General features: G+C 33.0%; 1 protein-coding gene across 1 annotated transcript; it reads left to right on the forward strand.

The window, feature by feature from the left end:
* The first annotated feature begins 3,093 nt into the window (after nucleotides 1-3,093).
* On the forward strand, nucleotides 3,094-4,663 carry LOC112523235 (fasciclin-like arabinogalactan protein 8). Its single transcript, XM_025132758.1, has one exon. It carries the CDS (start codon nucleotides 3,094-3,096, stop codon nucleotides 4,369-4,371), a length of 1,278 nt encoding a protein of 425 aa, XP_024988526.1. The 3' UTR covers nucleotides 4,372-4,663.
* Nucleotides 4,664-18,487: the final 13,824 nt, after the last annotated feature.

Consider the following 18,487-nt stretch of genomic DNA (forward strand, 5'->3'; position numbering starts at 1 on the left):
AGTATGGTCTTATGATATCTTTAAATTTATATTTTGTTTAAAAATATAAATTTAATAAGATGTAGTTACGCACAATTTACTTGCGATCTTACATTTTAAGTAATATGTATTAAAAAACAGTATTTTATGCATAAAAAATAAAAAAAAATTATCAAATGTTTTATAATATAAAGCATTCAAAAGAAGGCATTTTACATGGAACCTAAATATGCTATGCATTAATGAATGCAATTTATGAGTCTTCTAAACACTAAAATTGTTTTATTGCAAGTAAATCAAGTGATCAAAATATTATATTATAAGATACATTTATAAAAGTTGTTACCACATCGATCTTAATGTACGAGTTCATTAAATAATTTTAGAACGAAAACATGAAACTGCATCTGCATTTAAATAAATCTACCAGTTTCATGATCGTTCTTGTATTAAATAACTAAAACTGTTATTAAATAGTTTTTATTGGCTAAAAGATCTTTTACGGGTAAAAATTTAATCTTAATTAATATCTAATATAAGTTATTAGATATTTAGTAACACTTTTAAAGTGTCTCATATGACAAATTAACTAGTTTATGTGAATTAATTTAATTGAAACGAAATAAAATATAATTAAATTTAATATTTAGTATCGTAAACTATAATTATATATACAGAGAATGTTACAGAATCTTCAATATAAAATTATTATCAGTAAAAAGTGAAGTGTCTTGTAAGAATTACCATTTAGAGAGTTCTTATAAGAACCTTATCTTCTCTAAGTTCTTGTACAAGAATTTTAGTTCTCATCATGAAGTTTGTTAGAAATGGGTATTTTCTAGTTTTTTATATACTTTTCTTAATCTTATAATTATTATTGATGTCGAAAAAAATCAATGAGATCCACACAAAAAAAAGATTCTTATAAGAGCTCTCATTATGGACCTTTTTTTAATTTGATGAGTTAGAGATGAGGTGACAACAAAAAGTTTTTAAAAAAGGGTTTTTTTTTTATTAACCTGGATATCCAACCCGCTATGCGAGCCGACTAATTCCAGGACGACTACCTGCTTTGCAGATAGTCCGGAGTCATCTATTTGAACCCCCATGACCACAAAGGGATTTTTATTTCTCTTTGGATTTGAACCTAGGATCTTCAAATACTTTTGATCGTTGGAGCCAAACTCAAACTAATCAAACATCACCCTTATGGTTAAAAAAAAGGGGGGTTATAAAAACCTCAATGGGAATTTTTGTATGCACCTCTTTCATGTCAGAATCAAGTCATTTCATATATTAAGAATGTAAAAAGTAAGTATTTGTGATATAAAAATTAATATGTAAAAATACATTTAATAATATATAAAAATTTATTTAATGCAAGTGTAAAAAAATCATAATTTTCAATATGAGAACATGAAACAACTTTATATGCACGAAGTATATGCCTCTATAACATAGATGAACGATCAAATACAAATCGCCTCAATTTGTACAAATCTTACAAATTAATTACAACTAATCTCGTAAATCCATTTGTTTTTTCTTTTAATTTATAAGGGTATTGTGGTCATTTGAATTTATGTTTGGTAATTATTTAATATTAATAGATAAGTTTAGTAATAACATAATATTTATATAAATATGGATGATATATTGATTAGCACAATATTGGTAAAGATTTAATTGAGGTATCCATAAATTTTTTTTTAAAAAAAATCGCCACATTTTAAAAAATGTAGAATAATTTTGTTTAAAAAATTGCCACTAATTTTTAATGAAACAAGTTTAAACTGTTCAATGAAACAGAATAATTTCCAATGAAATAGACTGAAACTGTTCAATGAAGCATGTCATATATGATTGCATCAGATTCATATGTATAACAGCTGTAATGAAATATGTTTTATATTCATATGTATGTATAACGATTTGTAATGAAACAAATTCATATATATAACAGTTTGAAATGAAACATGTTTATATGTATAACAATTTGTAATGAAACATGTTCATATGTATAACAACTGTAATAAAACAGATTCATAAGTTATATATGATTGCATCAAGTTTATATGTATAATAGTTATGATGAAACAGATTCATAGAACATGTTTTTATCCATTTTACCCTTCCATGTCTCTAATATGAATTCTTCATTTTCTTTTATTTTGTTTACGTTACTCATTTAGGGCCTGTTTGTTTTTTTAAATTTGCCTCTTAATTTCCTCTTATGTCTGAATCAGTCAGACATATAGATTTTCAGATCGTTTGTTTTTTCCTCCAAATTAAGAGCTGAATTCATAAGGTTTCATCTGAATTTTTAAGTGGTAACCTTAGCTCTTAATACCTCTTATTTGTTTATCCGCCTCCTTACGTCGCTCTCATCCGCCTCCTTTACGTCGCTCTCATCCGCTCTCGTCCCATTCATCGATTGAAGCTGGTGTTCTTCATACATCGCAGATTCAAGCTGGTGTTCTGGTAACAAGCTGGTGTTCTGGTAATCTTCTCGATCTCTCTTTGGTTTCAGATTTCAGATTTCAGACGTAAAAACAAACAGTCTGGCTGATTCAGATTTCAGACGTAAAAACAAACAGTCTGGCTGATTCAAATTTCAGACTTCAGCACCACCTTTTAAAATTCAGAAGTGAATTCAGACTTCAGACTTCAGCACCTCTTAAAAAACAAACACCACCTTAATTTGTTTCAATCTTGATCTTTCATTAAAAAAAAGAATGGATGTAATTAGTTTATAAGATTTATATAAAATAAATGGTTTATAAAATAAACCTCCTCTATAACATAATCATATGGATTTGACAAATTTGGACATGGAAAAAAGGTTTTACGTTATTAAATGCCAAAAACACAAAACCACCACAATGGTTAAACCTTGAGGACTCTTTTGTCTTTTTGACCAAATAAGGGCAGTTTGATTTCCAGCTCATTCCCCACAACATGCATAGGTTTAAAACTAACCCAAGTTAGAACTCAAATTAACCATGGTTAAGTTAAATCCCTATTAAACTCTGATCCCATTCTCTAACCCCATAACCCCACTCACCCCATTCATTCAGTTTCAGCTTGCACTGTCTTTGGCTAAAGTGCGCCACCATGGGTGCATTACGCATCATCACCATCCTCATTGTTTCTCTACTCGCCGCCGGCTCCGTCGTCACCGCTCACAACATCACCGCTATCTTGTCGCAGTTTCCAGAGTACAGCGAGTTCAACAACTACCTCTCACAGACAAAGCTCGACGATGAGATCAACAGCCGTGAAACAATCACCGTTCTCGTGTTGAACAATGGCGCCGTGTCGTCACTCGCCGCGAAACATCCACTCTCCGTCGTCAAGGGCGTTTTGAGCCTTCATATCCTTTTGGACTACTACGACAATAAGAAGCTTCACGCCATCTCCGATGGCACCACACTCTCCACTACTTTGTACCAAACTACCGGAAATTCCCCAGGGAATGTCGGATTTGTTAATATAACAGATTTGAAAGGCGGTAAGGTCGGATTTGGTTCGGGGGTTCCCGGCTCGAAGCTTGATTCGTCCTACACCAAATCTGTCAAACAGATTCCGTATAACATTTCGGTTTTGGAGATTGACGCCCCTATAATCGCTCCGGGGATTTTAACGGCCCCTGCTCCATCAGCAGATGTAAATATTACTGGTTTATTAGAGAAGGCAGGTTGTAAGACGTTTGTGAAGTTGATTACTGACACCGGAGTGTTGAAGGTTTTCCAGACGGCGGCGGCGAAAGGATTGACGGTGTTTGCTCCGTCGGACGAAGCGTTTAAGGCGGCTGGTGTGCCGGATCTGAGCAAGTTATCAAATGCTGAGCTTGTTGCATTGTTACAGTACCACGCTCTCGCGACTTACACTCCAAAAGGATCTCTGAAGACGGCGAAGGATCCTATTAGCACACTCGCGACGAACGGCGCCGGAAAGTACGATCTGACTGTTGAGACCGCTGGCGATTCGGTCACACTAGATTCTGGAGTCGGCACTTCGCGTGTTGCTAGCACGGTTCTAGATTCGACGCCGCTCTGCATTTTCACCGTCGACAATGTACTTCTCCCAACCGAATTATTCGGCAAATCTCCATCTCCATCACCGTCTCTATCACCGGAAACTTCCCCTTCGTCCTCGCCTGCACCTGCTGCTCTATCTCCGGAACCTGCAGCAGCACCTTCACCATTCCTTTCACCTCCTGCACCTCCGACGTCATCCCCCACCGCTGGTCCTGCTCCGTCTGACGGCCCCACTGCCGATTCCCAAAATAGTAACGCCAGCAATGCCGTTGACGGCGTCAAAGCTCCGTCACTCATCCAGGCTCTGGTTACGGCGTCAGTTTCGGTTATAATATCATCCGTTATGTCCTAAATCGTCATTTCACTTGTTTGCGCTTTTTGTTTAATTTATGATTTAATTTTTGTTTTATGTCTAGATTATGGTGATGATTATTATTAGGGCTTGTTCGGTTAATTAGATGCGCATTTTAGCAGCAGGTGGCGTTATAACCTTGATAACTGCGCGTGTGACTTTGAGTGATTTGAGAGTGATACTGATTACCGAGGAACGGTTTCATTGATTCAAACTTATTTTTGTACTTTTTTATGTTCTTTTCTTTTCAAGTGTTACAGTTTATGCATATCTTTATAAGTTTTGGATTTAAGGTGTTTGTCAATATTCTTTGACTAAAATAATTATATACTAATCACGAGTGGTGAGAATTTGAGTTTGTGTTCCAGTAATTTTCAATTCATGTCCTTTCACAGGATCGTTAATAGTTATCTATACTATATTATAATAAAGTATTTGATAAAAACTTTTAAAAGTTATTTTTTATGCATAAAGTATTGTTTATTAATACATGTTACTTAAAACTCAAGATTACAAGTAAATTGTGCGTAAGTGCAACTTATTAAAGCTTCATATCTAAATTCGTACAACTAACTGCAAATAAACATAATCAAATACAAGATAAACATCTCATTTGAAATATAAAAAATGTAAAATATAATTAGGATAATCATTGAATTCTAACAGAATACTTAATTATAATCTTTATAAAATGCTATATTATTAAACCAAAAATAAATTATTTCATTATTAAACTTAAATTAAATTATAATTAAAAAATTACATAAAAAATAAGTATTTTTATTAACATTGATATACTTTTTTTTTTTAAATTTTATGATATCTTCAAATTTATATTTTATTCAAAAATAAAATCATTATTGTTTTCTTAAAAACATATAAAATCGTATTATAACATCAACAGAGACAAAAATTAAAATAAAACATTAAAATCAAAATGTATCTCGTTGCATTACACAAATACCCTTCTAGTTTTTTTAAATTCATTTAGATACCATAGGCTAATGGTTTCATCATTCCTATTTCCTTGGCAAAAGTGAAAGAAAAAAGTTTTCATTCCTCGGATTCTATAACTTAGTTTTAAAAGGGTAAAAATAATACTTGCATCCAATTTAACCAACACTATTCATTGTTGTTGGTCTTCACAATTGCCACCCACTCACCCCAACCCCACTCTCACTCACCCACCACTACACCACTACAATTATCATCGCAATCGTCATCCACGTCCCACCCCCCTCTATCATACCCACCACTGACCATCAATACCATAATGCCACTATTGTTGTTATCACATCTCCCCCACCTCCCCCACACCACCACCATCGGTACCCCCACTAATTAATATTATCATTATATTATATTCATAATTTAAGAAAAAAATATGAAAATGTAATAAAATAAATGGATGTTTTGATCATTTATTGTTATTTATTTTCAGTTTTCAAGTTGTGTTATGCCAAGAAAGAAGATTGCAATTCTTTTGATAAATTCCATTTCATTTCCTATCAATCAAACACGTAGTAAAAATTCGTTAAATTTCTTCAAAGTCATTCTTTGATTGATTTCAGTTCTACAAAATCATTTTACAAACAAGCCTCCCCTTAGAGTGAATTATGGATTTGGTCCTTGTGGTTTAAAGAAAATTGGCTAGCGTCCATAAACTTGAAAGATTATGGATCTGGTACCCATGGTTGTGATTTTTGTATTACTACGGTCCATCTCCTAACTTTGTTAACAGTGACTCTGTTAATACAGGAACATTTAAGGTTTTTTTTTTTTTTTTTTTTTTTTTTTTTTTTTTTCTCTTGTTTTTCATTATATTAAAAAAACATATCATACTATATTTATGTATTAAATTATATATATATAGTTCAAACGAGAATGTCTTCATTTTGCGAGAACGTAGGAACACCTTTTTACTATAGACAATCACATGTGATACTATTATTTCATCACATATGATACACATGTGATACTAAATCAGAGACGCGGACGATTTTCGATGCGATCTTGGTTGCGGGCCAAGTCGCTCTTACACCACTAAGCCCCCTCAGAAGTATTATCACATGTGATAAGGGTGTCGTTGATATGATACTATAATCCATTAAGACCATCATATGTGCTGCTAAATCATAGACGTAGACAACCTTTGGCGCGACCTAAGTCGTAGAACACGTCATCCGCACATCACATGGCCCCCTTACGCGTATTATCACATATTATAAGGGTGTTCTCACGTTCTCGTAAAATGAAGGTGTTCTCGTTTGAACCTCCACACATACACACATATATATTCACACACACCAACAAACTTTGACACATATACTGTTGGACCCTTTCCATCGTCGACTTCCTGATACCGCCAGCGTCCTTTAGTTCCAGCCGTTTGACCCCTCCCACTACTAACCTCTAGTTCTAGCTTCCTCTACCGGTGGCTTCCATCTCCAGCATCTCCTACCTCCACACCTACAACTTCCCTCTCTTTTTCTCCACTAATCCCCTTCTTCACCAAACACGGATGCACAACTCACCTCCTAAATTGAGAACCCTTTGATGAGGAGGTTGGTAGTGGAGGTCGACGGCTGGAACTGGAGGAGACCACTGGAGTGAGGAGGCCAACTATGGGAATGGTCCGACAATATGAGGTGTCAATTTATATGCGTGTTTGAATATTATCTATACTATATTATAAAACATTTGACAAAAACTCTTAAAAAACTATTTTTTATGCACGAATTACTGTTTATTGATGTATATTACTTAAACTTCAAGATTACAAGTAAATTTTGCATAAGTACAACCTATTAAAGCTCTATGTTTGAATTCGTGTAACTAACTGCGGATAAACATAATCAAATAGAGAATAAATATATCATTTTAAAATATAAAAAATCTAAAATATAATTAGATAATTATTGAGTTCTAACAGAATACTTAATTATTATATTTATAAAAAAATATTATTAAACCTAAATTAAGTTAATTCGTTACGATAAATTAAATTATAATAAAAAAAACTGAACTAAAAAAATGCACAAATAAAAACTTTTAAATATTTATACTATATTATAAAGCATTTGACAAAAACTTTTAAAAACCATTTTTTATGCACGAAGTACTCTTTATTGATGCATATTACTTAAATTTCAAGATTACAAGTAAATTTTGCATAATAACAACCTCTTAAAACTCTATATTTTGTGTAAGTAACTGTGGATAAACATGATCAAATAGAGAATAAACATATCATTTTAAAATATAAAAAATCTAAAATATAATTAGGATAATTATTGAGTTCTAACAGAATCCTTAATTATTATATTTATAAAAAAATATTATTAAACCTAAATTAAGTTACTTCGTTACGATAAATTAAATTATAATAAAAATTTTGAACTAAAAAAAAATACACAAATAAAAACTTTTAAATAGTTAATTTGATACTAATATTGATATATTTTTTACAAATTTTATATAATATTTTTAAATTTATATTTTATTAAAAAATAAAGCATTATCGCTTTTTCAAAACCACATTAAATCGTATTATATCSACATAGATAAAAAATAAAACGAAACATTGAAATCGAAATCTGTCTCGATGTATTGCACGAGTACCCTTCTAGTATATATATAAGTACAATCTTATACATATAAAATAAAATAATACATTATATTTTTCTGATTATAAAAATAAAAGAAAAGGATAAAAGGATTCAAATATTCTCAAGTCAACGAAGTCATCGTCAATAAAAAAAAAGGGATTACGGTCATGCAAAAAATGAAAACCATAAGGACTAAATCCATAATTTTACAAGTTTAAAAACGTTAGATGAATAAACTCTTATCATTTGTTTTTTTTTAATCATGAACTAATACAGGGATTGTAGCGGAAAATCTAATTTGTTTTTTTAAATCATGAACTAATACAGGGATTGTAGCGGAAAATCTCATCTAGGCTTGGTTTGAATCCAAAAGCTGTCAAAGTCTTATAATCATGGAGGTTCACCTGCGATAACTACATGTCATTCGTGGTTGCAGAGTGATTCACATAAGCTGACCTGAAAACTCACGGTTACTCAAGGCTAAACATGTAAAACATCCTTAAGAGTCTGTCTGTTTGGTTTGCAAAATTATTCTTTTAGGGATTTCGATTGAATGGATTTGAAATGAAATTGTATTTCATTATTTATAAAAATAGATATAAAATAACAAAATTACATTTTCATCAATCGATTATTACAAAACAAATTATTTAACATTTTCTAACAACTTATTGCATGATATCTTATGAAATCCCGTGAAATTCTCAGCATCCCTTGGTATTTTTTAAATGTTTGATTATTTTGGAAGAACGATAATATAGAAATCTTCCGACTAAAATGGCATATTGGTCAATAGTTGAAGGGGGGATTTTGTAATTTAGTCATTTAATGATGAACTCCATGGAGCAATGAATTGTAGCTTTCAGTGTGAAGCACGTGAAGAAGGCCTGACCCTATAACCCCACACATAATGAATACGATCAGATTTTATGGGCCATTTGGAAATCCACAGGGACCATTTTTGTAATTTTTCATGGTTTCTTCTAAAATAAATATGATATTCTAGGATTTAATTTTGGGAAATTTATTAAAATAATCATTTTTATTATATTCTGGGTCATTTCTTTCTTAAAATTACAAAAATAACCATATGTTCGTAATGCAGGGGCCAAATATGTAAATTTTAAAAAACACATCCCTAATCGCGAATGTATTTTTACAGACCTATTAACTAATTCATATATTTACTTCATTTTTTTATACTTTGACATCTTCATAAATTGCGGACCTGTTAATTATGAACCTATGGCTATTTTTGTAATTTTAGAAGAGAAATGACTAAAAGATAAAACTCACCAGTCAAAATAGCTATTTTAATTAACCTCCCTATATTTTTTGTTTTTAAATTTACAAATTGTTAAGAAAAACTTCTAAAGAAAATTTATTTATGCCAAATAAAATGTTATTGTCGAGCAAAAAACTTTTTGGTATTTGGAAAATCAACATAAAAAATGGTGAAAACGACTGTACATTGGTGTGTTCTTGTTAAACTCTAAGATGTATCATGATAATTTTGTCGGTTGTCACACCCCATCTGTTATAAGTTGTGACGTCTTACAAACCAAACTAATGATACTGAGTAATATAATAAGGGTGAATCATTAATCTACCCGTTTAATAATTTGTACAGAAATATATATTATGCGGTTACATTTGATGCAATTTAAGGACTCGCAATTTATTTTTTGCGAGCTACAATGTTTTCTAGAGAGTTGCCAAATGGTAAAGACAAAAATGCACTTTTTGTATGACAAATGTCAAGTTTTGAGGACCTCGTAAAAAAACATGGTATTTAGAGAGACACCTCTAAAAAACATGATATCTTGGCTTTTTTTGTTAATTAGTGGTAAAAACAATAAAATGATTAATGAAAAATGGTAGATTAGTTATTTATTCATAAAATAAATAACACTACAAACATCACGATGAATAGGGAAGGGTGCTTAAAAACCCGATCAACCAAAACAACCCAACACAAAATAACTTAACCTGAAGCAACTCGATGTCTAATTGAGTTATAAAATTTTCAAACCGTAGGTATTGAGTTGAAATTGAGTTACTATTATTTGAACTCAACCAAACCCGATGAACCCAATATCTTTGTATTTCTTGGATTTAATATGATTGTTAAGTTTTAATTAATATATACATTAGACAATTACATTATCACGTACCCTCTTCATATACATATATTTTCAGTCTATTCCCCATCTCTATATAACTCATTCATATATATGTATATTGAGAAAATTAATTGACTGTGATATATGTAAGATTTAAGAAGTAGGAATAACTTGTATCAAATGGTAGATGATGAAAAATAAGTTATAGTAGAGAAATAACATATTCAAGGTTAGAAGAATATTTTAATGTACCAAAGTATCAACCCGTACGGTTTGGATTGGGTTGGGTTGTACTTTTTTAAACCGCAAGCATTGGGTTGGGTTGTTCAAATGTCTTCAACCCGATCAACCCAACCCATGAACACCCTTAACGATGAATGACTTAAACATAAAAGTTAAGTTATGAACCTTGGAGACCATCCACATATGGGCGTCTTGCACATAACACCTAGTTGAAACACACAGCTCATTTTCGAAACGTTTTTAAACTGTAACATAACATGCTACCACGACATTATCTACTCCATTTTACTTTTCTTTCTCATCACCATCTTTGTCTTCTCACAAGATACATATCACTGGTTGAATTTTAAGTTCACTGAATTCAAGATTTTTTAAGTTAAATTTTTTACGAAACATGGGATCCAAGTCCCAAGATACACCAATTTGTCTTTCATACAACACATGTAATATGTTGTAACAACTTGCATATAATCATGTAACGTATGTTCTGCAAAACAAACCTTTTTTTACATTGTTATGCATTTAAACTTTCTCACGTTTTCATTCAAGCTAAAAAAATAATTTCTGGTGAGATCTCAACTCATACTACTGAAAATGTACATAGCCAGCCATGTATTATAGTTCATAAATCACATTAAACATAGTTGGTTTGCTTTTTTTTATTATTAACCTGGATATCCAACTCGCTATGCGAGCCGACTAATCCCAAGGCAACCACCTGCTTTGCAGATAGCCCGAAGTCACCGCATTTGAACCCCCGTGGCCACAAGGGAATTTTTATTTCTCCTTGGATTTGAACCTGGAACCTCCTGGTACTTTTGACCTTTGGAGCCAAGCTCAAACCAATCAAACACCACCCTTGTGGTTATAGCTGGTTTGCTTAAGTTCTACGTATAAGAACTTTGTATCTTCAAGTATCATCATTTTTGTTTTTTTTACAAGAAGCTTCTAGTTTTAAATAATGTTTTTCTACTTTGGACGATGAAAAAGATGCTTAGTTTACTCACTATTTTGTAAGCTGCCTGCTAGGCTGCTAGTTATATGTCAATATGCTAACTGTGTGTTACATATTTCATGATTCTTGTCATTTATATGGTATTGAATTTGAGTTATTGCAAACATTTAAACTTATGACCTACAAATTATAGATCATTAAAACACTACAACAACTTGCATAAATTATCTTTAACACGTGTTTGATAATTCAGGAAATTGCAAAATATATTATAACAGTAATGCAGATCAAATTATGAAATATATAAATAAAATAGCATCACAAATTAACATTTTTTTGCTAATTTATTTTTTAATTGTAAGAGTTTTAAACACCTTTTAAATCTGGAAAGAACAACTAATTTAGAATTTTCATTAATATAGCAAATAAATGGGCAAATCTCTTTTCTATTAGTCAATACTTGAATTGTCTCGAATATCAAATCTAAAATCAACATCAATAAATGATGGACCGAGTCTTAGACAAAGACTAAATTGAGGTTGGGTGCTAATATAAGCGAATAATTGTCACTAAAGGCGGAAGACATCAACGATAAGCTAAATCCTTCTCGTGCAACTATCTAGCACTCATCTCATCATGTTGTCGCTAGTACCATTTTCCCATGAACCTGATGCACATGCCGACAAAGGAAAAGAGTTGGCTTAACGCCTAGTGAATTCAAACAGTTTTCATCATAATCATAAAACAGTAAAATTGAAAGACTGTTGATTTAAATCATAATTTTGCAAATGAAATACAATTATCGTAAAAGAAACATCTTTCCAGAAACCCGCCATTTTTTTGATGAAAAGTCACTAATCAAATACCCAATTATACGCAACCAAAACCCAATACTCACACGACCAAGAATAAAGTTATGAAACATTAAAAACGGGAAACAAATCTTTAATCAAGTCTTATAAACAATTAACTCATGTGTTACCCTTGAAAGGGCATAAAAACATCCGAAGATGACGGGGGAGATCCAATTTGTCATTTGTTGTGACGGAACAAGTAAGTAAGCCACAAACCAATATTATAGGAGCATTACACATTGATAGGCATACCATGACATCAACTAAATCCAATCTATAGTCAAATAAGGTAATAGACTGGTAGATAAGTGCACAATGACATCAACCAAATCTAGTCTATAGTCAATTAGATACACGATGACATCAACCAAATCCAATATATAATCTAATGAGATAATAAGCTCATGCACTTGGAAATTACATGATAATCACAATGCCTATTTCCAACTAGCACGAGCCCAAAATTCCTGGCGCTAGTTTTAAAGTGAGTTTAGCTCACTTGACAACTAACTTGACACTTTATTGTATTTTTAAGCTGATTTGCGACCTCTCGAGTAATCAAACTTGCGTCGGAGGTCTCTTAATCTCTCGGATGATCTCCAACACAACTTTTCTACATCCCTAAATCTACCATGACACTTGATTCTAAAGCAACAAACATTTAATAATAGCTGGACACTGACTAACTTGCTAAAACAAATCGACACTCTTAAACGATCAACCGTAAAAACACGAGTGTTACAGTTTTCTTGACGTTTTAGGAAATGATAAAGTATTTTTGCAATGATCTGAATTCCAATCAATATTTATAATGGGTATTTCTAGCTAAAACGAAACCAAATCTTACAAAATCAGTAATACCCACACAACTGTAGGTCTATTGTAATGTATAGACAAGCATTTCCTCTACCCGAAGGGGTTAGAGACGCATTTTCATGAAAAAAAATCCCAACTTGCAAACAAAAAAGAAACAAAAGTGCAAGTTGTATCTAGTATATACGTGACTTGTGACTGTGTACAAACAATCAATATTAACATTGTTTTCTTGAATTTAGGAAGAAAAGAAATGAAATGAAAGGAAGAAAAAGAAAAAGAAAGAAAAATATTTTTTTATATGTGTTCTCTCAAAATGGAAGGAGAGAAAAGGAAAAAGAATGTGTGTTTGGTTTACAGGATTTGGATTAGAACTGAATTTTATTCTTTATAAATAAATTATAAAAATATCAAATTACCTATTTATTAATTGATTATTATAAAGCAAACAAATATATGAAATCCCAAGAAATATCAACTACCCCAATGAGATTTGTAAGTCTCATATTTATGGGATTTCAATGAAATTCTGGAATCCAAGCTTTCCTTCAAACCAAATGTAGGATTGAAATGAAATTCAATTCCAAATCACTCCAGATACTATTAAATCTTGCAAACCAGATATATTTGTTTTTTTTATAGAAGAAATGGATAGTTCTTCAAATATACTAAATATTTCCAAGGGTTATGATTTCTTTTCTTCCATTGCTTCCATACCTGGGATGAAAGTTCTCGTCTAACTTTTTTTTGAACGGCGAAGATTTTATTACAAGAAACTAGTAAGAAGCTAGAAAAACAAGTTACATGTAAGAGATAGCAAAAGGGGGGGGGGGGTCTGTAACCAACCCACCCAATTAATGCTAAACTTACTACTCCTATTTGTAATCCAAAAGAACGAATGAGTCACAATGCTATCCCATAACGCCGCTTTCTTGTTTGGTTCATAGAATGGAATTTGATGGAATTGGAATCCATCAAAGAAATTTGACTTTGAAGGAATTGGAATGAAATTTGATGGAATTTGACCATGCGTTTGGTTGGTAGGAATTGGAATGAAATCTCTCAATAGAATTGGAACAATCATCTTTGTATGGACTATCCCATCCATCGCCCCGTGCACACCCTACCAGCCACCATGTCACTGATATCGTCGTCACAACTATCACCCGCCCTGCCCCCACCACTTCTGCCCTACCCTGCTCCATAGGTGGGGATTGTTGCGGGCAGGCATGGGTAGGGCGAGGCAGTGGAGGTGAAGCCAGAGTGGGGCAATAGGTGGCAGTATGATGACTACAATAGTAGGATGGTGGTTAGTGATGGGTTAGAGTAGGGTAAGGTAAGGTGGGGGCAAGGCATGACGGTGGGGTGGGTAGGGGTAGGTGGCGGGGTGGTAGCTGTGATGATGCTAGTGGTGGGATAGTAGTCGGGTGGCTGGGGCCAGGGAGTGGGTGGGTATGACGACAATAATAATGGCATGGTGTTTAGTGGTGGGTTGGGGTTGGGTGGGGTGCGGATAAATGGCAGTTGTGAAGGCGACGATAGTAGTGTGGGGGGTGAAGGGTTAGGTTAAGGGCGACATGGGCAGGGAGGTGGGGATTAGTGACAGCTTTGACGATGATAGTGGTGGGATGATCGTCAAGGTGATTGGGAGTGGGTGGGTATGATGACGACAATAGTGACATAGTGGCTAGTGGTGGTTAGGGTAGGGTGCGATAGGGTGAGTGGCAGTTGTGACGACGACAATAATGTTGTGGTCGTGGGGGTTAGGTTAGGGGTGTGACAGTAACGTTAGTAGCATAGTCGTAATAGGGATGTGTAGTGAGTGACCGGAGGGTAGGTAGGTGTGATGACAACAGTAGTGACATAGTGGTTAGGGTAGGGTGGGTGGCAGCGACATCAGTGGTGGGGGTTAAAGGTGGGGCATCACGAACAATAGTAGCATGATCGTGGTGGATGGTGATGGAATTCAATTCCTTCCATTATGCCAAGAAATGATGAATTCATTAACTTGTGGAATTCAATGGAATTTGAAGGATTCCATCCATTTCAAGAAATGAACCAAACAAAGGAATTAGAATTTGGTCAAAGGAATTAGTCATTCCAATTCCATCAAATTCCTTTGAATTCCGCGAACCAAACGGCCCCTTAGGCTTAGGAAGCCTAAAAAGAGTCTCACTAAGACTAAATAGCCTCCAAACAAAAGCCAACTCCACTTTCTTCAACTGCAATGATGATAACCAACCAATCCGATCCAATTGGAACCGATTCTTTACTTTTCTCGTCTAAAAAATCTCAAGAACACGAGTTCTTTTCTCTCCTCATTTCGCCCATATCATTTGTAAAAAGGGTCTCGAGAACACATCATAATCGTAAGATAAGTAAAAAAGACAACAATAATAAATGTGAGGAAAATAAGTTAAAGCAAAGAAAGAAACATATGGTGTAATACCGACAAACGGCTACCAAAAATAATAATAATAAATACCATACATAAAAGGTAAGAAACGCGAAAGCTACCTTCTATTTAACGTAATAATTTTTCAAATTAATTGTCACCAACCCCTCCTCCTCATATCTCACTTTCTATCTTCCCAAGTACCCCTCCTCCTATCCATGCTTGTTACACCCTCAAATTTGAAAAGAACGACTAATTTAAATTTTTTGATAATATATCAAATAAGAATTTAATCCATTTCTAAAAGTCAACAACTGATTACCTATAATGACAATCTAAATTTTAACATCAATGAAATTTGTTCCAAACCTTATACAAGTTTATAATAAGAGATGAGGTGTTACTAAAACCTGACACAAATCGCTATCTCCAACATATGAAAGATGTCTCTCGAATAGTAATTCCTTCTTATTACTCTAACTAGCATTCATCTCGTCACTGAGTCACTAGAACCATTCCCCCAAGGACCTGATGCACATGCCGACAAAGGAAAATGTTAGACGTTATCTAGTGAGTTCAAGTATTTTTCTCCAGTTATAAAAACAGTGAAATGGAAAGAATATTATTAAATCACAATTTCCAATATGAAGTGTATTTGGAATGAAAGCGATATCTTTCCCAAAACTCACCATTTTCGTGATGAAAAACCCATTAATTAAGACATCCATCAAACATGAAAGTAGAAGTCCAAGACTCACAAGAAATGCAAATAAGTGTTAATATCCAATCACTGAAAACATAAATAGAACTCTAAATTCCAAGACATTAATATATGGAGGGGATCTAATATATCAAAACCATAAATCATGGCTACTCGTCAGACTCGAACAATACTAAAAATGGATAATTTACTACCCAAAAATAACATTTAACAATAACGAGGGAGACCCGTATCTATTGAGAGTGATGAGAATACAAAATTATGTCACTCGAACAATGTTATCGAATAACACTTCACGACTTAAAGTCCAAGTGTCCATACGACTGCTTAATAAGTTTCACTTCAAGAGTCGGTTAAACTAAGTGTCTACTCCCACTAGTAACACCCCAAGGATCCACACACTTAAGGACTACCTCCAAGGCATTACCTCAAGCGACAGAGTTCTTAGTGCCTACCTCCAAAGTAGCATCTCAAGACTCAATCCTCCCAGTGCCTACTTGAAAAGATCATCTAGTATATAGTGACAACTGACAAACAGGGAATAATCATATGATTTAAATAGGGATATATACTTTGTTACTCAAAATGAAAGGACTAGTGGTCCAACAACCATATACTCATCATATGCGATATGACGAGTTAATTTACAATCACCCCAAATGGATGACCAATGTACTTAAATAACGTGTAATTTACAAACAGATATGTCATAACTGCGTATAACTCCAAAAGCTCAACATAGAGCAATTTAAATCGGACAAATATCTCTAATATTCATTTAAGTCAAAACCGAGCCAACAACTCAATTGACTATTAAATAAAAATAATCAAAAGCAATAAAACGCATTTAACCGACGGTTATGAAAATACATGATTAACTCAAAGTCCATCATAGGTTGGGATAAATCATTTTTCAATTAAAAACCATACCATTTATATTTCCAAGTATCCCGTAGCACAACAATATGCGTTCTATTTATGAGATAAAACATCAGAATAACACACACTTATGATTTATTTAATAAAATATTCAAAGATCCCAAATATATGTCTTTTCAAGATCTATTAACTTAAATGTACCAAGTATGCAAATTTCACCAAACACTCAACACATTTGATAATTCTTAAGGAAAACATTTTAATACATCAAAATACACATTTTTGGCATGTACATAGTTTTTACAAGCAACTTGAATTCACCTTGCTAAATTTAGGTTAAATCTAGATTTTACCCCAATGTTAACTTTCCTATTGGAGAAACTTGAGATCTACGGACAAGTCTTCCAAATCCTAGCTCCAAAGCCTTCCAGAAGATCTTTTCTACTTCAAGGAACCCAAAACGTAAGATGAAGATGTAAGACGAGGATGGAAGATGAAGAACACACAAAACCCTAGTTTTTGGATTCTCAAATACTCTTGGATCTCTTAATAAACTTTAATCCTCTTGATCTACTTTTGAAAAGCTTCAAAAACCGAGACTATAACAACAAAAATCGTCCAAACGGAGTTGAGATGAAGGAGATATAAGATAATGAAGAAAACCTTTAGAAAAATCGACTTAAAAGCTTATCTAGGCGCGAATGCGGGTTTCATGTGGGTAAAGTTGCATGAAAGTCCCCCTTATCCAAAACATGAAGAAGTCGCATAAGTCACTGATCGCGTGACTTTTTTTTTTGTTTTTCAAGCCCGAAACAATCTCCAACCATCGTTATATGATAATTATATAAAACCTTCATGATTATTATCCTTAACACCATTGGGTAACGTGATTAATCATAAATGGAATCCTGAAAATCATGGTTGTTACAATGCTATATGTATCTTTATTCATAATCCGATACCGCTCTATGTCTCCGAATGTTTCTAACAATAGCATTTACAGAGGGTGAACATATAAATTTTTTCATACAACAACACAATTTGACTATAAGAACAAAGATATGGATATTTTTTATAAATTATTATTGGTCTGTTGGTTAATTCTTTATTTTTCATATGTGAGGTCCCATGTTCAAGACTTTTATTTCAAAAAATTCCAGAAACATAAAAAATCTGAAATTAAAAACTAAAAATTAAGAAGATGACACAAACGAGATTCAAACTCGCCCCTCGGGAGAAAAATCATGCAAACCAACTCCGCCAAAGAAAACTTGTATCATCATTATAGTTTCAAAATATATACGATTACACACAACAAAATCATACAATGACACATTTACAACCCTATAATTTTTTACATTACAACGAAGGAATAAAGTTCCGACCCGTGCCACCATTATCCATAGAGTAGATGTGCCAAAGCAAGCATTTCTAACAATAGCATTTACGGAGTTTAAATATTTTAATTAAATTCTGAAATTTAATTAAAAAATGCTTCCAATTACTCCTTGCTTCCAATTAAATG

This window comes from Cynara cardunculus (genome assembly GCF_001531365.2).
Source record: "Cynara cardunculus var. scolymus isolate 2C chromosome LG 12, CcrdV1, whole genome shotgun sequence".
NCBI lineage: Eukaryota > Viridiplantae > Streptophyta > Magnoliopsida > Asterales > Asteraceae > Cynara > Cynara cardunculus.